Source organism: Mizuhopecten yessoensis, unplaced genomic scaffold, assembly GCF_002113885.1.
Source record: "Mizuhopecten yessoensis strain PY_sf001 unplaced genomic scaffold, ASM211388v2 scaffold4947, whole genome shotgun sequence".
In the NCBI taxonomy this organism is placed as follows: Eukaryota; Metazoa; Mollusca; class Bivalvia; order Pectinida; family Pectinidae; genus Mizuhopecten; species Mizuhopecten yessoensis.
Window position 1 is genome coordinate 841,618 of NW_018405801.1, and position 27,749 is coordinate 869,366.

Here is a 27,749-nt window from a genome sequence, read left to right on the forward strand (position 1 = left end):
ATCGACACAAGAATTCAGCCAACAACATCTTTTCAATCGTCATCTGGTGATGCACTTTCTATCTCGTTGAAAGTCCAACCGCTTCGCTTCGGGGCATGATGAGCGTATACGTAGTCGCTGCACAACCGTTTTTTTAACTATCAGCTGTCTCCGTAAACACGGAATGAATTTCTGACTTTTTGCAACTAAAATATTCTACTACTGGTATTTTTGTTTTAAATTAAGATCTACTGTCAATTTTTAAGATAATCAATGCGTGTTTAACATGCTGGTGATATAAATTAAATCTGTGTATTTCGTCACCGTTAACAACGCATCATCTTTCCCGCGAAAAAACCTGTTCAATAAATGTTGTTTTACTGACGGTGTTTTGCTTTTAATCGTGAAAAAGACTCTATATTTTTTATTTTTTATTAATTTCAAATAATAAAAGTGGATGTAATAGAACGTAAATATAAGGTTTGAAATGCATTTTTTTAAACATTTATGAGGGTATGCAACACAGTTCCGTTCAAACATATTCTCCAAGATGCGCAAAGAAACGGTGATTCATTTGCACGTCATATAAATACATACAATTTATAAACACTCTCTATAAATCATTAAACATGTACAGGTATAGGCTAATCAATGTACTGGAGAATCTCGATACGTTTTCATTACTCTGAAACATCCGAGAAAATGTAAACAAGTCCGCTGGCTATGAGCAAGTCCGGATGGTATACTATAATAACGTATCAATGTATGTTGATTCATGTTGAAAACACCAAACTATATATTTTTAAGCAAAACGTAGTTATCATAAGCCAAAAACAACAGTTGTGTACTCACCAATATTAAAAATATGTCGGCGAAAAGCGTCGTCTGCATAGTGACATTATCTCTCTTTGGTAACTCTCTATGGTCTACGGCTACCAGGCTAGTCAACGGACGCCAAAACATGCCATAAAAGTTACAACAGAAAGTGCAATTTTCAATCGGGTTAAAAAGTCACTTCCCGAATTTTTTGGCTGCCCGACTTTTGTAGGAGGTTAATGGATGTATAATGTTTGTGATTCAGTTGAGTTTCTTTTTGTTGCAATTAGTTTAGGGCCAAACCGTAGTTTGACTAGCCTAGTGTAGGCCTACCAAATTGTATAATGAACACTTCACTTCATCACCTAACTTACCGGGCTCTATAAATCTATAATAACACTATAAAGATCATTTTATTTAACAGTCTGGATAAAATCTATAAATATTTTTTTATAACAAAAAATCTCTTTATAAAAACAATCTATCGAATCAAATATATACAACAAAGTGACACTTTCAAACATATACGGATACGAGAACAAGGCAGGGAGAGCCAGCAACTCATAGCTCTCCACAATACAAAATACGTGTACGGAAAACATATGTAATCGGATTTCGTATCAAGTCACCCTCCGCGTCCTCCGAGTGCTTGCTGGACAAGGCGTCCTATGGTCACAGGAATGTATCCTCGACAATATTCGGTCACTGCTCATTGCTATTTCCTAAACAAATGTAGGTAAATCATCGATCTGAGTTATAAACGCGGGGAAAGCAATCGAATTGACTATCTCGCAATTAAAAAACTGAAACAAGCATAACAGAAACCTTTTGAAACCCAGTGATCATGAAATCAATATCGAGTGACATTTAAAGCGATTATAGACCCATTTTTCCTCTATTTTTTCGTAATTAAACAGAACAGATAATGGAATGTGCATATGTATCTTATAAAGGCTTTGTTCAAAATAAAGATGTATGCATACTTACTTCGCAGGTTTTGATCACGTATTTTACATGTTGTGTACTATGATGGGCGACGCACCTTACACCTGTAATTCACGTGTATCACTAGGAAAGACCTGTAGTACGCATGTATAACTAGGGAAGAACTGCAATACGCGTGTATCACTAGGGAAAACCTGCAATACGCATGTATCACTAGGGAACCTGTTATACGCGTGTATCACTAGGGAAGACCTGCAATACGCGTGTATCACCAGGGAACCTGTAATGTGTGTGTATCACTAGTAAAGACATGTAATACGCGTGTATCACTAGGGAAGACCTGTAATACGAGTGTATTACTAGGGAAGACCTGTAATACGTGTGTATCACTGGGGAAGACATGTTATACGCGTATTTCACTAGGGAAGACCTGTAATACGTGTGCATCACCATGGAAGACCTATACTACACGTGTATCACTAGGGAAGACCTGTAATACACGTGCATCACTAAGGAAGACCTATAATACACGTACATCACTAGGGAAGACCTATAATACATGTGTATCACTAGGGAAGACCTATAATACACGTGTATCACTAGGGAGGAGTTACTGAATACATATTCTTCGTCGTTGGACATTTTAATCAACGTTCAACAACATAAGGGTCATACATGTTTTATCATCAGAATTACTACTAAATATTGTTTCATCCGACTCCAATCCCTTATTTATCCTGTACACGGTTTGAGCAATAGAGTTCAATTTCATACTGTTACAACTTACATGTAATTGCCATAGAGAACATTTTATATTCAGCTCACGATATTCAACCACGAGAGCGAAAAATGGCGTTGTTAGTCACAACATAACAGGTGATCCGGTGACTTTGAAACCCTACATAACAACCGTGTAGAAAACTTGACTGGTATTCAGCAACGATCAGTAGTTAATATAACGTAATATCCTCACAACTTGAACATGAAGACATAGACTCAACAACTGTTTTAATTTATACACAAACACTGTACATATCAAACGTGTCGAAACTTTAAAGTCATAACTTCACAACGGACCAGTCGGTCTTAAAACGTCGCGACACGCTTGATAGGTACAAGTTTGTGGTATAAAGTAAAACCCCGATACATCAATATTTATAACTGACGAATCTTGCACGACCACCACGTTCAATTAACTTTAGTCTTATTTCCATCTGATGTAAAAGGAATCCATTTCGCCTGGCTCGAGGTGAATATTTTGTTGTCCTGTCATCGGTTTGTCTAAATGCACATGAGTTAAGGCCATCTTATCCAGCTGGTCGATGTCCACATTTTTAAAAAGTGTTTTAAGGTTGATCGGTGCTTTACTGACGTCACCATCCATGAACACACACGAGCTTTTTCTCCTGTAAAGCGTCACTCCTGTTCCAGAGAATGCCAGACCATCCGTCATCATTGTCTTGACGTTGGAGAAGATGACGTCAGGCGGGAGGGTATGGTGTAACATGGTGAGAACGGGTTTAAGGGAAGACTGTACACGGGCTATCATGAAAGTCTGTATAGGATTCTGTAGGTGGTCGTTTAGTAGGTGTGCAGTGAGAGACGGGAACTCGACAAAGTCTTTGTTACCAAGTTGGGAAGGTCTCGAAGAGGAAGCGTGTTCTAGCGACAAAAGCATTTTACTGGGGGCAGGTTTCTGGTCAAGAACTGCTTCTTCTAGACCCTTTCCTTTACTCATTGGTATACGTTCCATCATCACGTCGATGTGTCCATCCCCAAGACTGGCTACGCCATGAGGCTGGGCGGCGTGTAGAGTCAGGCGGCGCGACTTGTCCTCAAGTACCATCATTGACGTGATTGGGTAAAAATTAGCACCAATAGGAAGTTCGCTTCTATATAGTCTACTGACTAATTGGAATCCGTTCGAGTCTGTGAAATATCGACCATGTTCATTTACGATATCCGTCTCAAACCTCATCATTAGTTCCACATCCGGATTCATTTTAGGGTTTAGCGTGGCAACATTATCGATGTGCACAGCCTTACCCTGAACACCTTCGTTATGATACAACGTAACGACGTGCTGGAAGTGGGCATGACTGATTCTTACTTGAGATACCAGTTTACCAGATATCACTATAATCGGGCGTGTTACTCCAAGAAGGCTCTGTATCGCTTTAACGGAAGTACCAAACGTGTACGCATTACTGTTTCCAGTCTGGTAACTGACCCAGTCCAGTTTCAGGTCGGCACACACGCCCTTATCACGGTTTTCACACATTCGCTGAAGAGTTCCATTGATAGAAGAAAATTCTGTTACAAGATGAGGGGTCTCTATCTTCAATACCCCGCTGATATTCCCTTGGAGTTCTCGAATATCAAAGAACGAAGGTCCTGATTGTTGAAGTTTTCCGTTATAGATGGAAACAGTAGGCGTTATCGTAGAGGGCGATTTCGACTTTTGGATAATATACGATACACAGGACACTGGAGCGATAGAAAGTTCAAAGTATACTTGATAATACTTTAGTATAATAAATTTTCCCGTTGTATAACCATATTTCGCTGTATGTTCACCAATGTATGGGCTAACCTGAACTGGAATAGAATGACCACCTTCGTCAAACATTTCAACGTCTGGAGTATTCACAATGATACTCTGTACTTCCTTTCGTCTTTGTGTGTAGCCATTGATAAAAACAAGACTAGAGCCGCTCTCGCTAAGATGTAGAACTTTTGGGCTGAGCGTGGTTTCGGGAGATGACTGAATATACAGCGGCTTTATGGGTAGTCCATGATTTGACTTTGTCAGTAGAAGCTGTTGAAGACTCTTGCCTAGAACCTGCTGTAATTTTGAAATAGCATCGAATACCTTTTTTTCAAAATCCATCACTGTTGGGTGAGCAGACGTTCCCGTTATGGCGTCATGGTGCTGAACAAGTCCGTGTGTTCGCCGTGCATTTTGAAGGGCTCCGAGCACTTCCGGAAGTCCCACAAACACATGACCATACTGTTGTGAATGAGCAGTTGTATATGATGTCACAATTTCGGTGACTTTAAGTAATTCCAATAACGAACGAATCATCCTTTTGTCAAAAGGTCTTGTGGTGTAATATCCACTCCAGTATTCGTGATCACGGTCGGTATATGTGAAGTAATCTCCGGTTATCACCGGCTCTGGTTTTCCATTTTCTTCTGCTTTCTTTATTTCTTTTTTCAATATATCAAAATATTCACCCACAGTGCCAAATTTCATTTTCACATTCCACTCCTTTTTAGAATTGACAAACGTGATGAGACGCTTCATGTTCGTATACTGCCGTTGCCACTCGTAATAGCTGACGTACCGAAAATCGTCTCCATGCGGCATTAAAATAACATTGTGGCTATATTGAGTCGCCTTAAGTCGATATTGTTCGACAATTGATTTCGCGAGTTGTTCAAAATCCTGCGTCACAATGCCAAGTTTATGATTAGCGTGTGGGGGACTATTTTCAGGAGGGAAATCTGGCTCACGTGCAAAGTCCTTCCGTTTACAAAGCTCCATGTTTGGACCACAGCTGTACTCAATGTTATACAGGGTATAAGGTTCCACATGACATGTGATGTCATGGACTCCGGGGACATCCCAGGGCTGTCGCCACTGGTATGTAAGAAGTTGTCGGTTTCCCATGTAAGCTTTAACAGCACCATGTATACGTAAGATTGCCATGTTAGACATGCCTGCCTTCTTCCACAGGTACGGCAGTGTTAAAGAATACCCAAACGGATCAATTGACCAGCTTGTATTTACGGTTACTCCAAGAGTGTCCTTAATCCACAGATGACCTTCGATTAACTGATCAAGGACGGCTGTGTAGTGAGTCGTCGCCTCGTCTACGGACACCCAGCCCCAGACAGTATTTCTAGCTGACCATTATTCAAAAGGGACTTGAGTTGTGACCTTTCTTGTGGGTTGGCATTTTGCCACCACATTTTTAAAAATATGGTCTCCGACCAGATCATCCGAAAATCAGGTGTTTCCTGGAGGAATTTGACAGCGTTGGAAAGAATATGTTTGGTCCGGACGTCGTAGTAAGTTTGTAATGTCCAAAGCCAGCCGGGGTCGTTATGAGAATGCGGAACAACAATTACAGTTAAGGGCTCTGTCTGGTTCAGGATTTTCTTCGTCCGAGGATCTGCAAAGGCAGTTTCTGTTTCGTTAAGAATGTATAAACCATTTCTCGAGTTTTTTGTAAACCTAACTTTGTCGTAAAAATCGTCCACCATGTAAGTCGCGGTTGTCTTTTCTGAGGGACATGTTCCAAAGGCGCCACCTAAATATCTTCCGCGTGCCAAGTCGGCGACGACGCCATTAAATGGAGCATCGCGGTCTTTGGCGGATCTATTTATAAGTTGTGCCGCCACTTTGTAAAGTGTCGCTACGCAGACGAGAACAGCAACCATGACAACCGCCGTTACCAACCTCTGTTTATACTTCATGACGGAATGACTTCACGAACCCTAGACCATGTAGTATCTGAAAATAAAAAGAGAGAGAAAATCATTAGCTATATATGTCATGCCCTACCCATGGTGAACACTTTTTAAACCAAATCATGTATGAAATGGAAATTGTTTATGCACGTTGAACCTGTGTAATCAGAAAACCTGTATAACCAGAACATCAACTGGGTCTCGATGTAAAATGAACTTGTAACCTTTGTAAACATGATATTGAACTAAGTTCAATTGCAAAGCTTAAGCTGATAGTACCGACATATTACTTCAGCGCATTCTGTGTCGGAACTTACAGAAAAGATAAATGACGTAAGCATCAAAATGGCTCCAATACTCTAAGGTAATTGCCATTGCAGAGACCTGATATGGAACATCTATAGCCTTTACACGTACCACACAAAGGCATATCATGGAGTTAAATTAAGCTTTATTACTGCCGCCGAAGCTCTTTGAACTCGGCCTTCAATTCTATATCCGTGTAATTAATTTTAAAATAGGAAACATCGGCTTTGAAATCCTGCTAGATTTGTGGCCCTGTAAGCTTAGTACAGGTTTTGGCACGGGACATCTTTAATCCCGACCTCGCTTAAGTACACACTTTAGCAATGATATATTTAATCCGGACTCCGGTCATCATTAAACTTCGAGACTAACTAGAAATCTGAATTAGTGGACATATCCACAATGTCTGTAACTTAGAAAGCTCTCTTCAAGATATCTGTACATAATCGTGATTGTTTTAACTGTATTGTTGCCACGTGGCTTTTTATTACTTGTACCATCGCCATGTGGCCTCACCATAGGTCGCACTGACCTACATTTTGTTATACACGATACTCCGCCTTCCCAAGATGTACTTGCATACCAAATCTGGTTACTTCAGGTGAAATAATGTAGAAGATATGCTATAGAAAAAATAGAAAAAACAATTTGGGGGAAATATGAAATATGAAACACGTATACGATTACATGTTTACATATGATAACAAATTCATATCTGATCACCAACTTGTTGGGGCGATTTGGTTACACTATTTTTTTTTAATGGACAATCTGCCGGAAACTTTTATGAAAAACGTTAAACAGTCATCGACTTAGATTCCCATTGGGAGTAATTTTAAGAATATCGGTTTGGGTATAAATCATATACGTGTATCGTATTGATCTGTATGATATTCCTTAAGTCTGTTTGTGTACATTTTCGACCATAACAAATAGAACAGCCTGTTTAAGCAGATCTGAAATCTTTACTTTGCTAACCCATGTTTTTAGCATGTTAAAAAAATTCAGGTAATGCTGTATCATTCACGTGAAGCTTTGTATATATGGACAGATGCGCATATACCCCCCCACCCCCCACCCCCTCTTTCCAATTCTTTTATCATCCATATGTGTTATAATAATATGTTATTGTCTACTGCACTTATTCTGAAATTGTGAATGTTTTCAATGAAAACAATAGACTTTTTTAGGAGAATAATATACATGTAAATAAAAAAGCATAATCACATCTCTAGTAGATAATGAGGTCTATCCACGGAGACGATTCCCCTACCCGACTCATAGGTTGAATATGAAGAGATTTTTATACAAATTTAAATTGATTAAGTGGAGAGTACGCTTACAAAGTACACAAGTAGTTTTCCATACCAGACATTGATTTCTCTACGTTTTCTCGTAGCACAATAATTTCGTTAACTTAAAAACATTAGGACTTCTGTGATAGAATCGCTCGATATATATACATCTAAGGTCTTGATATAATGGACATTTTAGAATGAAGTCAAATTCATCTTCTATATCACCAGAGGCACAGCGAGTACATGATCTATTTTGCCGAACAACACTGTTCCGTCTACCCACTTCAATATTTAAATTATGAGACATGTAATAAGGCGTTTGTACTTAGGTTCTATAGATTTACATAAGTAAAATTGAAGACAAAAGTTATCAATAAGGTGCTGGAATAAATAACCTTTAGATGACCTTGATAAGTTTACTATCATCTTCTGTCTACAATTATCTAAAATTCTTTGTTGTATAATCTTAAAAGCAACATCAACAGGTAAATCGTTTTCGAACATGTATTCCGAACCAATAATATAGGCAACTCATGCTTAAAATGAACTATCCAGCCATCATTTACATTAACACATTCATCATAGCATGATTTTAATATACAAATGTCACTCTGTTTCACCTTAAGCCAGTATCTAAAAGTCCTTAACTTTCTTTGTACTATTTGAGGGAAATCTACCTAGCTCACAATAAACCAAATCATTGGAAGTGTTTTTCCGAACTCCTAACACATTCTTATAAACATTGAGATGTACTTTTTCTACATCGGGTGATTTGTGAAAACCCCAGACCTCGGAAGCACAACACAAAACACTATTAACGTACGAGTCAAAAACAGAGCACCGGGTTTCAACATTTAAACAATGATTACGTAATGTTGACACTGAGGAAGACAGAGCTTTTCTACCTTGATCTGCAACATGTTTTGGTGTTTTAAGAAATTCACTATTGTAGTTGAAAAGCATACCTAGATAATTAAATTCGTCTACTATCTCTAACTGTTGATCGTTATCATACCGCATTTCGCTATTTTTAAGTCTCCCGCCATTTCTAAAAACAACTGTTTAAGATTTGTCAGTATTAACTTCTAAGTTTCATTCCTTTGTATAATTATTTAAACAATTCAGCATTGATTGCAAGCCTTCGGACATCAAAATCATATCGTAGGCATACATAAATGGAAAAAGATTAATCAGTTGCAGTTCAAGGCTTGGACAATTATTGTTTATAAAATAAATTTCAAAATCATTTACGTACAAATAAGATAAAATCGGAGACAGAGCTTCTTCCTGTAAAAGACGGAATTATGACAGAAGTGCTCACTAAAAACTCCATTAATCTTAACACATGACTTAACATTACGATATAAAAGTCAATTTTTGTAGAAATTTACCTCGGATTCCAATATTAATAAGTTTGCCCCACAACTTGCTTCTGTCAATAAAATCGAGAACTTTACGAAAATCTATACAAGAATTACACGTAATTATATGTCTCGCTGTTACCCACTTTGTGTTTTCACACATGATTTATGTTTATAGCATTTTCAAATAAATTCCGTCAGAGAGGAGAATCTTCATAACCATGTGGTAGGCTGCGAATACAGGTTTTACCACTGGTTTTAATGAGTAAGACAGCATTTTCTCCAAAAATATAAAGCGGTACCGGTACATAATTATATTCCGCTTTTATCACATGCATACATGAAAACTGTGATAGATGCATTCATGGGTGTAGCTAATAGGAACTGGTAAATATGTGCAATGAAATTTTTCTGAAAGTAAATTTGTTTAATTACTGTAAATACTGTGTATAAAAATCAAACTAAATCTGACAACTACTAAAACAATTATGTCCAATTCTAAAAATCACCCAAAAATCTAAGTTTTCTGCCCTAGAAATGGAGGCAAGCATTTTAAATCTCTGTTTCTGACCCGCAATACAAATGGAGCCAAGCAGTTCAAATCACTGTTTCTGACCCACAATACAAATGGAGCCAAGCATTTCATATCTCTGTTTCTGACCCGCAATACAAATGGGGCCAAGCATTTCATATCTCTGTTTCTGACCCGCAATACAAATGGGGCCAAGCATTTCAAATCTCTGTTTCTGACCCGGAATACAAATGGAGCCAAGCATTTCAAATCTCTGTTTCTGACCCGCAATACAAATAGAGCCAAGCATTTCAAATCTCTGTTTCTGACCGGCAACACAAATGGAGCCAAGCATTCCAAAACTCTGTTTCTGACCCGCAATACAAATGGAGCGAAGCATTTCAAATCTCTGTTTCTGACCCGTAATACAAATGGAACGAAGCATTTCAAATCTCTGTTTCTGACCGGCAACACAAATGGAGCGAAGCATTTCAAACCAGTGTTTCTGACCCGCAATACAAATGGAGCCAAGCATTTCAAATCTCTGTTTCTGACCCGCAATGCAAATGGAGCGAAGCATTTCAAATCTCTGTTTCTGACCAGCAATACAAATGGAGCGAAGCATTTCAAATCTCTGTTTCTGACCGGTAACACAAATGGAGCCAAGCATTTCAAATCTCTGTTTCTGACCCGCAATGCAAATGGATCAAAGCATTTCAAATCTCTGTTTCTGACCCGCAATACAAATGGAGCAGAGCATTTCAAATCTCTGTTTCTAACCGGCAACACAAATGGAGCCAAGCATTTCAAATCTCTGTTTCTGACCAGCAATACAAATAGAGCCAAGCATTTCAAATCTGTTTCTGTCCCGCAATACAAATGGAGCCAAGCATTTCATATCTCTGTTTCTGACCGGCAACACAAATGGAGCCAAGCATTTCAAATCTCTGTTTCTGACCCGCAATACAAATGGAGCCAAGCATTTCAAATCTCTGTTTCTGACCCGCAATACAAATGGAGCCAAGCATTTCAAATCTCTGTTTCTGACCCGCAATACAAATGGAGCCAAGCATTTCAAATCTCTGTTTCTGACCCGCAATACAAATGGAGCCAAGCATTTCAAATCTCTGTTTCTGACCCGCAATACAAATGGAGCCAAGCATTTCAAATCTCTGTTTCTGACCCGCAATACAAATGGAGCCAAGCATTTCAAATCTCTGTTTCTGACCCGCAATACAAATGGAGCCAAGCATTTCAAATCTCTGTTTCTGACCCGCAATACAAATGGAGCCAAGCATTTCAAATCTCTGTTTCTGACCCGCAATACAAATGGAGCCAAGCATTTCAAATCTCTGTTTCTGACCCGCAATACAAATGGAGCCAAGCATTTCAAATCTCTGTTTCTGACCCGCAATACAAATGGAGCCAAGCATTTCAAATCTCTGTTTCTGACCCGCAATACAAATGGAGCCAAGCATTTCAAATCTCTGTTTCTGACCCGCAATACAAATGGAGCCAAGCATTTCAAATCTCTGTTTCTGACCCGCAATACAAATGGAGCCAAGCATTTCAAATCTCTGTTTCTGACCCGCAATACAAATGGAGCCAAGCATTTCAAATCTCTGTTTCTGACCCGCAATACAAATGGAGCCAAGCATTTCAAATCTCTGTTTCTGACCCGCAATACAAATGGAGCCAAGCATTTCAAATCTCTGTTTCTGACCCGCAATACAAATGGAGCCAAGCATTTCAAATCTCTGTTTCTGACCCGCAATACAAATGGAGCCAAGCATTTCAAATCTCTGTTTCTGACCCGCAATACAAATGGAGCCAAGCATTTCAAATCTCTGTTTCTGACCCGCAATACAAATGGAGCCAAGCATTTCAAATCTCTGTTTCTGACCCGCAATACAAATGGAGCCAAGCATTTCAAATCTCTGTTTCTGACCCGCAATACAAATGGAGCCAAGCATTTCAAATCTCTGTTTCTGACCCGCAATACAAATGGAGCCAAGCATTTCAAATCTCTGTTTCTGACCCGCAATACAAATGGAGCCAAGCATTTCAAATCTCTGTTTCTGACCCGCAATACAAATGGAGCCAAGCATTTCAAATCTCTGTTTCTGACCCGCAATACAAATGGAGCCAAGCATTTCAAATCTCTGTTTCTGACCCGCAATACAAATGGAGCCAAGCATTTCAAATCTCTGTTTCTGACCCGCAATACAAATGGAGCCAAGCATTTCAAATCTCTGTTTCTGACCCGCAATACAAATGGAGCCAAGCATTTCAAATCTCTGTTTCTGACCCGCAATACAAATGGAGCCAAGCATTTCAAATCTCTGTTTCTGACCCGCAATACAAATGGAGCCAAGCATTTCAAATCTCTGTTTCTGACCCGCAATACAAATGGAGCCAAGCATTTCAAATCTCTGTTTCTGACCCGCAATACAAATGGAGCCAAGCATTTCAAATCTCTGTTTCTGACCCGCAATACAAATGGAGCCAAGCATTTCAAATCTCTGTTTCTGACCCGCAATACAAATGGAGCCAAGCATTTCAAATCTCTGTTTCTGACCCGCAATACAAATGGAGCCAAGCATTTCAAATCTCTGTTTCTGACCCGCAATACAAATGGAGCCAAGCATTTCAAATCTCTGTTTCTGACCCGCAATACAAATGGAGCCAAGCATTTCAAATCTCTGTTTCTGACCCGCAATACAAATGGAGCCAAGCATTTCAAATCTCTGTTTCTGACCCGCAATACAAATGGAGCCAAGCATTTCAAATCTCTGTTTCTGACCCGCAATACAAATGGAGCCAAGCATTTCAAATCTCTGTTTCTGACCCGCAATACAAATGGAGCCAAGCATTTCAAATCTCTGTTTCTGACCCGCAATACAAATGGAGCCAAGCATTTCAAATCTCTGTTTCTGACCCGCAATACAAATGGAGCCAAGCATTTCAAATCTCTGTTTCTGACCCGCAATACAAATGGAGCCAAGCATTTCAAATCTCTGTTTCTGACCCGCAATACAAATGGAGCCAAGCATTTCAAATCTCTGTTTCTGACCCGCAATGAGTTGTACACCGCATTACCGCATTACCTACTGAGCAAAAAACAAAAATTTAACATTAGCTAGCCAAAAACACAAAAAATCCCCCAATACTAGTAATTGTTGTGGTCATTTGAGCAAAACAAAACCCTTATTATATGTTGAAGTACTGTGTATACTGAAGGTTTGTAAAAATTGGAAGTAAATTTGACAATTATTAAAGAAGATATGTCCAATTCTCAAAATCACCCGAAATTCTATGTTTTCTGCCAAAAAAAATGTTGTGTTCATCTCAGCAAAAAACCCGTATTATGTATACTAAGTGTATAAAATTTGAAGTTAATCTAACAATTATTAAAGAATGTCTAATATTCAAAATCACCCAAAATATGTAAAAACAATGAAAATAATGAAAACAATCCCCACTTTGACTTCATAATATAAAAGGTAGACTCCAAAAGAACCTTCATGCAAAATTTCAACACCGTAATGCCATTATTAACTGACTAAGAAGCAGATAACGAAAACTTAACGTTGAGCTAAACGCAATGTTTGACGCCGTCGCCGTCGTCGGTAAAAGCAACACCTTAGTCTCGCTGGTCGCTTTCGCTCCTCCGTCGCGGCGAGACAAAAACAACAATAGAGTCTTTTTTTGTTTTGAAGGGTCTTATTTATAAGCGTTTGTAAAACAAAAATAGCATCAACAGTTGATAAACCCGATCAGAATCCAAATTGAGCATCAGTTAAAATACTATATTCTCTTTCCCAAAATACAATTCTGTTGTTCAAAAACATAGTCTTACTCGCACGTGGATATGTTTATGTCCTGGAAGAGGCCCCGAACTCATGAGAAATATTTCTGCCGTCGTCCAATGTAACATCGGGAAGAAAGCATTCAAATCTCAAAATAATACCTACATTTTAAATTTGAAAAAAGGTCTATCAAGTACTGGCTGTATGGCGGCCTTTTATTTTTATTTTTCTTAAAACTGATCATACCCATCTAAGGACCATTGGGAACCTTCATATCAAATATTAGAGAAAGATCAACCAATTCCTGAGAAATAGCGATAACTTGAATTGCTTTAGGACAGAAGACGGGCCAACATCCAATGATGCAGTCAAGTGGGCAGCTTCAATATCATACAATACAATAAACTTTATTTAACGTCAGATATTTAAAAACATTTAATATTAGCTATTAAAAGCTATTATTCCGACAAACATAAGTAAAAAGCATCTATTCAAGAAATTACGTATATAAAACATTATGAAACAGAAAGTGTTAAAACATAAGTCTCCATGCAAAGTTATAAGCTAAATATATATACATGCATACATATAGCATGTCAGTAATGTTTACCATAAAATACATATTAGCATAAAACATTGAAGCAAAGCACATACACATAAAGGCAGACATTATGAACTACAATTTTCCACTATCAGCAATATATATAAAACACATTTACAACATGTAAAACAAACGGAACATAGTAATAAAATAAATTAAATGAAAAAATAAGAAGAAGAAGAACAAACATTCGCACAAATCCAAGAAACAGCATAAAACACACACATAATTAAACACGAAGCAAAGCGGACTAGCCACCTGTACATGTACTACACACTGCGGCAGACATTACAAAGCGGACTAGTCACATGTACTACACACCGCGGCAGACACTACAAGAGCAAATGGGGCCATCCCAGGTCTGGACCAGTCTCCTAAATTCATTGTATCTGTCTACTTTTCTGAGTTGATTGGGGAGACTGCTCGCAGGAGAAAGATTTGAGTCCATACCTTGTAGTGTTGACCCTAGTTAATACAGCTGTATTTTCTTGTCTGCAATTATAATCAGTTACCTTTATTTCAATCATATCTTTGATAAAGCGTGGAATATTTTTGTATATTATAGTGTAGTGTTCAGCTCAGTAAGAAACCTACTTACCTATTAACAAGATGATAAGCTGACCATGTTCCCATCAGCTGTCACTTCCGGTCGATAGTTTACGGTTTAACACGTCTGCAAAACATACAAATAAAACATATTTGAGCGACGAGTGTTACTTCTTTATCGAATGGCATAATCTTGACTAGTTATCAGTATAGCAGCATGACACATTAATTAGAGACAGCTTACCTGTCTTTACCTGTCAAAACTGAATTTGTTAGGTAAATTTATTATTGAAGCTAACAAACGAAGGATGGTTTAATTTATAATTTAGTTTTACCTAATTTTATATTACGCAATCAAAATCGTCACGGCGTCAACAAGCCGTGTTCAAAAAGAACACGCCCCCAAACCTAACGGTTGTTTCAGCGTGTCACTCACTGCATCTAGTTCGTCGATTGGTCGATAGAACGTTTGAAGTCGATGTCGTCCTTGATTTTTTTCGGAGACTTGTTTGCACGCATTGTCAACTTAAGATTATGCATGCATGTATATGGAAATGTAAAATTTACATTGCATGTACATGTTTCAAACCATGTGTCATTACTTAAATGTTTCGTTAAATGTGTACTTATCCACATTTTCGTGAACTATAATGATATTTCTGATTACAAGAGGGCAAAATGAAGAATATTACAAATGCTTGAAAGCTGTCCATACCGGCCGCTGCACTGAAAAGTAATATACTAGAACGGTGTAAGATTCGACAACTCATTCACTTAAATAACTTACAATCAAAATCGTCATGGCGTCAACAAGCCGTGTTCAAAAAGAACACGCCCACAAACCGAACGGTTGTTTCAGCGTGTCACTCACTGCATATGGCTCGTCAATTGGTCGATAGAACATTTGAGGTCGGTGTCGTCCTTGATTTCAGAAGCAGTGTACAACATAGTATCTGTTTCCTTAAAATTGATCATACCCATCTAAGCTATCTATTGAGAGGCGTCATTAACTAAAACTCAGAAAAGCACAACAACAGAACAAATTCAAGAAAAGAATAGACATTGACAAATTAAAACTACCTGATGTCAATAACGCCTTCTGCATTGAACTTAAAACCCGCTTCAATGCCCTACAAAATCCGAGAGACAAAGGAGACACTGCACAGGAGGAATGGGACACCATCAAGCACATCTACACTGAAACAGCAGAAAAAACAGTAGGCCATGTAACTCGAAAGAACAAAGAGTGGCTCACAGCAGGGACATGGCAAAAGATTGGGGAAAGGAAAACCATCAAACAAAAAATAGTCAACACAAAACCAGAAAGTGTTCAAGACCAACTACATGATGTATATAAAGCTAAAGACAAAGAGGTGAAAAGAAGTGCAAGAAAAGATCGGAGAAAGTACATAGACATTTTTTGGCAGGAGAAGCTGAACAAGCAGCAAACCGTGGTGAACGAAGCAAGGTCTACAGAATTATAAAACAACTTTGTGGTAAAAGCAGTGCCCAGACAGCTGTAGTAAATGACAAACATAGTAATCCGATAAGAACAGAACAAGAACAAGCAAACAGATGGGTTGAACATTTCACAGAAACTAAACTGTCCTGCACCAGAAGTCATGGCAAATCCAGATCCATCAGCGGATGACATCAGCATCAACACAGAAGCACCAACTAGTCATCAAAGCTATTAAAAGCCTTCAGACTGGTAAGGCACCAGGCATTGACTCCATCCATGCAGAAATGTTGAAAGCAGACCTGGACACAGCTTCAAAAGTAATTCATAACCTTTTTAGCAAGATCTGGGAAGAAGACAGCATTCCATCTGACTGGATAGTAAAGGCTTTATAGTTAAACTACCATAGAAAGGGGATTTACGAAATTGTGACAACTGGAGAAGCATAACACTATTGTCCATCACAAGTAAGATCTTATTAAACAGAATAGAGAAAAGTCTAGACGCAAAACTAAGAGATGAGCAAGCTGGTTTTAGGAGAGGCAGAGGCTGCATAGATCAAATGTTCACGCTCCGAAACATCATCGAGCATTGCATTGAATGGAATACACCACTGTTCATAAATTTCATTGTTTTTCGGAAAGCTTTCGATAGCATACATAGAGACACACTTTGGAAAATGGTCAGATCATATGGTATTCCAGAGAAAATATTGAACATGATAAAAGCATTCTACACCAACTTTGAATGCAGCATAATCCATGGAAATTCCATCTCCAACTCCTTTGAAGCAAGATCAGGAGTAAGGCAAGGATGCATCTTGTCGCCCATACTGTTTTTACTGGCCATCGACTGGATACAACGACTGGCAACAGCAGACAGAGGTAGGGGTATCCAGTGGAACATGTTTAATCAGCTGGAAGATCTGGACTTTGCTGATGATATTGCCGAATTATCAACTACATCTAACCATCCTTAAGGAAAAAAACACCACACTAAACAACTATGCAAAACAAGTCGGCTTAAACATAAATGCTTAGAAGACAAAAGTTATGACCATCAACTCCAACAACCAAACATCCATTCTTATCAACAATACACCAATTGAGAGTTCTGAGGATTTCATTCACCTTTGCAGTGCAATAAGTAAGGACAACGGATATCAAAGCCAGACTTGCAAAAGCACGAGGCACTTTTGCACGACTTCAGCACATATGGAAGTCTAGCCAATACAGTCTTAAGACCAAACTAAGAATCTATAACAGCAATGTTAAATCTGTTCTTCTGTACGGTTCTGAATGCTGGAGAATAGTATAGTTACTGATCTACAAAAGGTTGAAGCTTTTCACAACAGCTGTCTGAGAAGAATACACAAGATATTTTGGCCAAAAAAGATCACAAACGAAGAGCTACTTAAAATAAGCAAAACAAAGAAAATAACAACAGAGATCAAACAAAGGCATGTTCTATGATATTAGTTTTCAGTTCAGCGGCCGGTGTGGACAGCTTTCAAGCATGTATAATATTCTTCAGTTTGCCCTCTTGTAATCAGAAATACCATTACAGTCCACAAAAATGTGGATAAGTACACATTTAAAGAAACATTTAAGTAATGACACATGGTTTGAAACATGTACATGCAATGTAAATTTTACATTTCCATATACGTGTATGCGTAATCTTAAGTTGACAATGCACGCAAACAACATGTCAAACGTTATATCGACCAATCGACGAGCCAGATGCAGTGAGTGACACGCTAAAACAACTGGTCGCCGACGATCGATCCAGTTCAGTTCCGCTATAGTATCTTAGAGTGTTTACACTATACACACTGTATTATATGCATTCGTTCTGGTACTTGTGAATAATACAGGCCTGTGAAATATTTAACAAATTGTACACTCCTATTTTAAACGGAACTAGTAGGCAATTTACTTATTACATTAAATGTCACTAGTACTGAGTATGTCTACTCAAAATGCAATTGGAAGCGGATCCGGAGTGGACTACATTTAGAAGAACCTCAAGAAACAAAGCAACACATACAAACCAAGACACCCGTATAGCATGGACTGTTCGCTGTGTTTAAATATCGTGAATGCTATGAAAGCCAAAGATAAACAACGACTCTAAATTACATAAGACCCCGATTATATAATTGACTGCTGTTTGTATATCCTGAGAACATTTGTACCACCAAACGATCTTCATAGCATCAAAATTGCACCTATAGAATTTTGTACAACATACAGTGTGCCAAATATGAAACCACGAAGGAAAGTATCCACGAATATTTCATATTCCACAGTATAGTCTGTAAATGTGTTTTTATCATCGTACAATTCTTCAGGAAAAGTCATCAAATGGTAACGGTACCGCCAGTACGCATGCTCCCTTATAACTGAAACACTCGCATTCTATGTACGGAAAACTGTGTTCATCTTTACCGAATACAATGTAGCATATGGTTAATAATGTAGTGGTATTTTGATCTGACTGAACCTTCAATTTAAACTCTCCGCGCCTTTCCGCGGTATAGGGTAGGTGGTTTTACAGGATTTACGAAGTAAAGAGATTAATTGTTTTGGGTCCACAGAAACGTCCTTTCCAGCACAGCCGATTCTGTTGACGGCATCAAGGCTATTTCTGGGATCAACCTCGCCTCCGTTTGCGCTGTGATTCGACCACAGCTTGTCGGATTGGAACAAGACAACTTCAGCAAATCCATGGAGTTATCTCCCTTCCGTCGCCTGCTATCACGTTTTGGGGTCCATCAAGGGTAAGTTACCTGGTTCAGATTTCTTGATTTTCCATAGCTTTAGTTTAGATAATCCCTGCATCTAAAGTACAGTTTTCAAATGGAGGTGTTTAAATCAAGAAATGTGATCTAATAAAACTAAAGTATGTTCTTGTTTTTGCTTTAAGAAGCAGCATTTGTAGTAAGAAAGAGCCGACTGTTACCTCTTGTACTTTTTTGTAGACGTTATTGTCCGGGGGACGATGGCACAAGGCAGCATAGGACCATTTGTCACCAACCGTCAATGTACCACAATGGCATACGAAGCTTTGATTTACCAAGCCTCCCGAGGACTTCCGGAGACATGGACATCTCGGGATATTGATACCATCCTTCGTCCTGGACACCGACAACAAAGTCAGTTCCGGTTTGTGGATATACTCAGTACACACTTAGATGGCAAAGTGGGAGTGTACCAGTAACCAAGCACCTAAAAGGTACGAACTCTTCCTATGTTTTGTTCGTCCGAAGACATTGTGGGATCAATAGCGGGAAATATCGCGAGGCGTGGTGCCAAGGTCTCCCATTTGTCAGGCGTAGACGGATGTTACGAGTACAAGAATAGAGAAACTGCCGACGCAATGTCGGCTGTGGCCCCGGAGTTTCCTGCCTTCATGGCTAATACATTCACAAAGATTGATACAGCAGCAGTTAATATGGTGCTGACTATCGGAGAATTCTCCATGGCAATCAGGAGGGCCGAAGGCGACAGTCGTTTGTGGTTATTTGACAGTCATCGGAGAGGTCCTACGGGAGGTGTGCACATCCCCGGTACGGTGTTTTTGCCCCTCTGACCCTGGTGCAACTCTTGTACGCTCATTCCCATACTTAGACTCTCTGATGGCTCACCTGGTTCAAGTGGCTGGAACCAATTTCGTGTATAGCGCTGCATTGTTCAGCATTGACACGGTAAGAAGAACTTTAGTCGTTTCTTGCGCCGCAGCAAGTTCTTCATCATCGGATGCCTACGACTGATTTCGCTTCGCTACTCATTCATGTTTGAGAAACGAAGCGAAATCAGCCGTGGGAATGATACTCTCAGACGATGCAGCTGCTTTGGCTGGGAATATATAATTGTATTCATATTATATTTGATTAATGTTTCAGAAAAAACAACTATTTGATACACAACGTCGTAATAACAGGTTATATTAAGTTACATATATATATATGCATGCATTCATGTCTTTGTTGAACGGAACTTCATTTGAAGAATAACCATTTCCATTATCTTATAAAACCCCATTATGTCGTCTTCCTTTCCTCAGGACCGAGCTGCCATCTCTAACATGGAGACAGGAACACGTTCAATGGAAGTGGGACAAGGAGGCGATCCCGACACCGCATGTGGTGCCACACACCAGGACAGGTTGTGTGGTTCCTCACAACATGGGTAGGAAGTGTAAACGAGACGACATTAGTTAATGGTTCAAATCGCTTTCTGCGATGAATCTTCAAAGAAAAAATGAATTATACTTGAGGTTTTCGTTAAGCTGAGTGCCTGCTATCGCAATCGCATTCCCTTTAAAACATTTTGTTATCAGATATGTTCTAATACTTGAATCATTATAATATATAATATATGACATATGATACAATAAGTGATTTATTTTGCGCAATTTTCGCGTTGATTCTTTTCACTTTACAAATTATATACAAGTCGCTTGTCAGACTTCACGTTGAGAACTGCTACACACCTCTGCTCAAGAAAGACATACAATCCATGCCTGAAAACATATAACGAATGGCAACTAAACAGATACTTGCCGTGCCCAGTTCGATTAAACTGAATACAGATGACTCACGACTGACATGGTATAAGTGTACAAGATCATAAATGGCGCTGGTGATGCGGAAAAGAACAAACTATTCAGGGAATTCACATATGCAGCAACAAGAGGTCTCTACCACATGGTATATATTTGTCATCATTGGGGTGGCATATTTACCGAAAGTTGAATAAGACCACTAAAACGTGAAAATTTACTCACAGCACCTTAGTTTATAGGTAAATATAGCTGTAACAAATTATCAAGTTCATGTGGTCACTACATGAAGCTTTACAAGAAGCAATGCCGTTTAAGCACACCAAAGAACATTTTCACCAGCCGTGCCGGGTTGGCTTTACTGGAAGAACTTATCTGCTGAAGTGGTGAATGCTGAAAGTCTAAACAGCTTTAAGAGTAAGCTGAATGCTCATTGGATAGACCTTCACTTCAAATTGTATCCATCATTTTAACATATCGATGTGAATGAGGTGTGCGACAGTTCAAACGTCCAGACAATGTATAGTTACTAACTTAAGCGTGCGCACTCGTCCAATATCAATTAATGACATTTTTATTACAACATTATTACAAGCCTTAAGATTTCCATTTATGCCCTACCTATGAGATACATTATCATTTGTATTTTGTTAATTTTGATAAGTAAAGGATGGCGGCACTGTCGTTTGTTGTGCAATCAGAAACCGTCGACAATCTCTATAAGCGAGAAATAAACTCGTTTACGGAAAGTGCCGACAGTTCCCGATTTTTTTGCTGTGTTTACTTAACATAATAATAATAATAATAATAATGAACTTTATTTATTGAGGATTAAAAACCTGATTTAGCCAAAGGCTATTCTCCCTCATGGTCCTCTATATTAGTAAAATGTGTTAGTTTTACATAGTATTTCTTAAAATATAGTAATATAAATTAAACATAAATGACATCTAAAATATCAGTTATGAGATTGCTGAAAATATTACATGCAATTAAATAGCACAATACATCAAATTTCACAGAAAGCATAAATCTCATGCTTTGAAGGTCTGATAATAGTTAAATGACCGGAGCCTTACATACATACATGCTAATATAGCAAAGTATAACAATTGCCTTGATATACGCTAATATGGCATAAATTAAAAACTAATTTCTTTATCTAAAAGTATGAATCACAGTAGTGCTTTATTGCTCTATTCTTAAAAGTGTTAAAAGATGGTGATAACCTTACATCATTTGGAAGTGCATTCCAAGTCTTACATCTTGATAAAACAAAGTGACTAGAATAGAAGGTTGTCCTGTGCTTAGGAATGTACAACATATTCTGTTCAGCCCGTCGTGTAGCTCTGGAGTGGACACTGTTAACATGTTTAAAACAAGAACATAGATATTCGGGAGAAAGTCCGTGTACACATTTAAAGGTCATTACAGACTTTCTATAATTTATATACAAATTTATAGACACAGAAAACATTTCTTTTGAAGGGGTTTCAAATGGAACATCTAAAAATAGGCGTGCTGCACGTTTTTGTAATTATTTAACTTGTTCATTATATTGTCAGTCTCTACCTGTTGTATTTTCTCTCTTTTAAAAATCAAATTAAGCTCATTTTCACTAAAATTACTAGCCTAAATTATGATAAAAAGTTAGTAAAAATAAAGGCACTTATAAGTACATGGAATAGGAGAATAATAACACCAATTGGTAGAATTTATATCATCAAATCAATACTCATCTCACAACTCAATCACTTATTTATTGGATTACCAAACCCAAATGAATGTTTTATTAAAAAATTAAACACCGAACTATTTAACTTCTTATGGAAAAGCAAAGTTGACAAAACCAAAAGAGACATTGTTCTTAGAGACTATATTGATGGTGGATTGAAAATGATGCATGTGATGTCTTTTATAGAATCCTTAAAATTAACATGGATAAGGAGACTATTTACAACATTTTAAAAACTTGTAGTATTGATTTAAATATTTAAGCAAACTGTGGGACGGAATACATTGTTAAATGTGAAATGACGAGTAAAAATCTTTTTTGGAAAGACGTGTTTAATGCATGGAAAAAGTTAGTAATAGTAAGAGATAATCAATGCAAGGGAGATGACTCCTTTTCCAAAATGCCGATCTGGTATAATAAATTGTTTAAAATAAATAATAAGAGTATTTTTTTTATAGAAAGTGGTTCACTAAAGGTGTAGTTATAGTGAATGACCTACTTAAGGATAATAATTCAAAATTGTTTTATACTTTACAAGAAGTCAGACAAATTTTTAAAATTGAAACAAATTTTCTTCAGTACCAAGGTCTGCTATCTACAATTAAAAGACATCTCTCTCAACAACATGAAATAAACTGTATAATTCATCCTTATATACCTAGTAATATACAAATATTTCTAAGAAATAGGAAAGGTACAAAAGACTTTTATAGTTTGCTTTGTAAAAATGACACACTGTCAACTGGTAGAAAGAAATGGAGTAACTATTTTGATTATAATGATAATACATGGAGAAATATCTACAAAATACCATTTCAAGTAACCAAAAACACAAAACTACAATGGTTTCAGTATAGAGTTAATCAACACATCTTAACCACAAACTCATATCTGTACAGGGGTTGGAATAGTAAATAATCCTCATTGTTATTTTTGTAAATCAGACATTGAAACAATAGAGCATGCACTATGGGAGTGCAATCAAGTTCAGAATTTATTAACAAACTTTGAGTTTTTATTAGATGTTTTGTTTATTCCTTTTGCTTTCAATAAGGAAACATTTATCTTTGGTATATGTGATCAAACCAGAACTGGATACATGGTAGATAACCAAATTATTCTTATTATAAAATATTATATTCATAAAGCAAGATGCCTAGAAAAAGCCCTATCAGTAAATGGCCTTATAAACTGTATAAAAGAGACTTATGATATACAGAAATACATTGTGAACGGGAAAGATGAAAAACATAGACATACCTTCCAAAAAGTCTGGGAAAAGTGGCAAAACCTTCTTAATATCCCATAAAACCCTCAATTTCATGATTTATATGTAGAAAACCAATTAAGGGGTAACAGTAATAGATAGGAATACTCTAAGTATATTGAGCTGATATAATACAACTGTTACTGTACGATAGACAGGTTAATGTGATAAATTGTTCTTCTGTATACAATCTCCATCCTCTCACCTCCCCCCCCCTCTCTCTCTCTCTCTCTCTCTCTCTCTCTCTCTCTCTCTCTCTCTCTCTCTCTCATCTTTTCATATTTCTTAATTCAAATGACTATCATTTGTGTATTGTGTGTGTGTGTGTGTGTGTGTGTGTGTATGGGTGAGTGTAGGCTTGAGCGAATGCCTGAGTATATTTTTTTATTGGTAATTTGATTAAGGACATGGAATAACTCACTTTGAAGCTGTGTATGTACATGTGAATTGATGTATACAACAGCTAAGTGAGGGATTTTAAATGTGCGTAAAATGTTTGTAAATCTGGAATGATGATGATATCATTATGAATTAATGATGATGATGATGATGATGATGATGATGATGATGATGAAACTGATTATGACGATGCTAATGCTTGTATGATGACGATTGTATGATGATGATTGTATGATGATGATGATGACGACGACGACGATGATGATGATGATGATGATGATGATGATGAGGATGATGATGATGTTATGTTGATGAAGATACGTATGGAATGACGATTGAATGATGATGATAAAGATTAAATGACAATGATGATAATGATAATGATGATGATGATGATGATGGATGATGGCAATGGTGATGATTGAATAATTATATATGAAAGAGGATGATGACGATGATAAAGATGAATGATGATGATGATATTGTTGATGCTGATGCTGATGATTCTGATGTTGATGATGATGATATTATGATGACAATGAAAATGATTGTGATAATGCTAAATTCATGTCCGTGTGTGTATATGTGAGAATGTGTGAATGTCCTGTTTATGTATGTATATGTAATGAAAAACTTGGAAAGATAAAACCATTACAAAAAAAATAAATAATTTCACTTGACTTTCAGCGCCTCTGTTTAGTTATTAAAAACGTACATTTTGTCTTATCTGCATTAACAATCATTTTATTGTCAGAACACCAGTCTTTCACTCTATAAATCATGTTCTAATTTCGCTCTGACAAATTCAACTGTTTTACCAGAAGCAGACAGTGTAGAGTCGTCTGCGTACATGTCCGTCCTGCAAGCAGTTATCAACTGTAAATCATTGATAAATACTAAAAACCTTAAAAGGACCAAGGATTGAGCCCTGAGGTAACCCATGGGTTATCCTCTTGGCCTGAGATAGATTTCCTGAAATAGAGACTTTTTGATACCTATCACTTAAATAAGATTTGAACCAAAATACAGCAGTGACATCACATTGGTACATTTTCAATTTTTCTATTGATACAGTATGGTCAACTAGGTCAAAAGCCTTCCTAAAATCTAGGAAGACAACAACGTTTATATTTCCATGATCAATTTCATGTGCCCAATTATTAACAATATTTAAAAGGGCGGTTTCACATGAATAATTTTGCCGGAAACCAGATTGTGATGAGAGGAGGAGATCTTGGGTATTTAGATAATTATTAAAAGTGCTGCGAACATGCCTTTTCAATATTTTGGAAATAACAGGTAAAATAGAAATAAGCCTATATAATTGGACAACTCTGAGGCCTTACCACTTTTGTGTAATGGCATGACTTTAGCGAGCTTCCAGTATGTTGGAAATTTACCACTTTTGATGCTCATGTTCATTATGTAGGTGAGTGATTGAGCAATCTTGGCCCCAGCTTATCTAGGGAGCCTTGGACTTATGTCATCTAATCCTACTGCTTTATTTACATCAAGTGAACACGATATTTTTGGGTAAAATCAACAGTGATGATTGCTTACAGATGATGGTATTTCATTTTGTGACATCCTTGACTTGAAGTCCGTCACTGCTGTCATTCTTGTCGCGAAGCCTCCTTTGACGTCATCAGGTGATGGCCAGTCCTCTTCAGATGTTTCGACCCTTAATCACTACATCCTCCGGCTGGTGGGTCAGTAGTGGTGGCCAAACCACTACTCGTCTATGTCGGCTTCCACATCGGCTCTTCTCGTTTATGCCATAGCCACCATTAGCTCATCATACTTGGCTTTCTTCCTCTCGTGGGCTTCCTCGCAGCCTTCCTCCCATGGTACGGTGAGCTCTATGGCGATGAGGTGTCTGGATTGCTCTGTCCATATTACCATGTCAGGCCTCAGTGTTGTTTCCACTATTCATGGAAACACAAGCTTCCTGTCAAGGTCAACCTTCATCTCCCATGTTGACACCCGTTCCAAGATGGATGAGGTGCTTCGAGGCTACACTGTGGCTTTCTCCCCTGGTTTCACAAACTTGATACCAGCCTGGTTTGTTCTTACACCAGTTCTTTCCTTCCTTCTCTCCACTTCAAGGATATCTGCTCGGACCCGCAAGACGTTGTCGTGCCTCTATCGGTATCTACCCTGTCTTAGTGCTTCTTTGCAACCAGACAAGATATGAGCCATTGTTCCTCTTCCTCCGCATAGTTTGCAGCAAGGATCCTCCGTAAATCTCCACTGATGCAGGTTAACAGGAGATGGTAGCGTATCATACACGGATCTTAGCTGGAATGATATCCGGAAGGGCTCCATCCTCCATATTTCAACCCCGGTCATCTTCCCCATCTGATCCACGTAATATTAGGTCTGGTGACAGATTTGTTTTTAGAAAGATTGTTAAGTGATCAAAGTTTGATATTTGATCACTTGAGGAAGATGAAAGCTTTCCGGCCATTTCCGAAAAGGAATCATTGAAATGATTTGCTATTTTTTTTTTCTTATCAAAAATTGTCTCCTCACCAACATTTAAAATGGAGGAAGACTTTTTTCGGACAACTTCCCGAATAAATTTCCAAAGTTTCTTGTCTAGGTTATTTTCAACAACATGTGTATCGTATGTGGCTTTAGCCTATCTAATATGTTTAGTAAACATCTGATATTCTCTAATATGTTTAGTAAACATCTGATATTCTCTGATATGTTTAGTAAACATCTGATATTCTCTAAAATGTTAAAAACTTACCAATATGCTCTTCGACCATTTCAAGAACGAACAAATATTATTCGTGAAATTTTACGTAAATTGCCGACGTACATCTTCTTGTGATTTTTTCTGTTAACACATGATCTATATAGGAACCTATGGGAAAACCTCACATTAAGTGAACATAAGTGTTTGGGAACAATGCATATACATTCCTCCTGTGTTACCTCACTCACTTCGGGATGGAAAAAATTATCAAAGGGACGTAGCTCTTCACATAAAAGGACATAAACAATACGCAATATTGCCAGTAGGTTTTCGCATAAAATTTAGCTATTGTAGCTGACAATGGTGTTTACCATTCCACAATATTTGGTCTTAATCTTATTGTATTTTCAATTGTCTCGGTGGAAACTTTTCATTACTTTATATTTCAACTCCAGTACCGATAACGCTTTTGTTGACGTTTCGGTATTATGTTGTTGTTTTTGTCGTGGATTCTGAGTTATCAAAATTATTCGTTTTAATTTTCTACGTTGCGTACAAAGTCGTATTAAATTACTTATTTTTAAACATTATTTGATGTTAAAATATATACTACAATTATACCAAGACAACAAACCAACCTTATCAAAGAGTAATTAAAAAGCACCACAAGGTTGGAAATCAAATCAGCATCAATATAACTTAAGTTGAGGAAATCAATGGATTCTCGTACCTCGGCAGGAAGTTCATCAAAGATAGAAAATTGGATAATATTGACAGTGTCAGAATCTTCAAGGGGTCAAACAAGCAGATCTACCTGGGCAGAGACATATATACAACATGGCTTTATATGTCTCTGACCTGGGAAACTCTCACAGTGTGTTCCATACTTTTGGGACACAAATTAGAAACTTTCCAAAAACACGTCGCAGAGATTATTTTGTTTTTCTTTAGCCAAATATTTCCTATAAAGA

At 37.7% G+C, this 27,749-nt stretch overlaps 1 protein-coding gene across 1 annotated transcript; it reads right to left on the minus strand.

The window, feature by feature from the left end:
• Positions 1–449: 449 nt before the first annotated feature.
• On the minus strand, positions 450–14,968 carry LOC110450072 (alpha-mannosidase 2x-like). Its single transcript, XM_021497316.1, has 5 exons — positions 14,893–14,968; positions 14,701–14,775; positions 14,553–14,594; positions 5,620–6,259; positions 450–5,587 (listed from the first exon to the last, which is right to left on the minus strand). Exons 4-5 carry the CDS (start codon positions 6,220–6,222, stop codon positions 2,945–2,947), a joined length of 3,246 nt encoding a protein of 1,081 aa, XP_021352991.1. The 5' UTR covers positions 6,223–6,259; positions 14,553–14,594; positions 14,701–14,775; positions 14,893–14,968; the 3' UTR covers positions 450–2,944.
• Between the last annotated feature and the right edge of the window lie 12,781 nt (positions 14,969–27,749).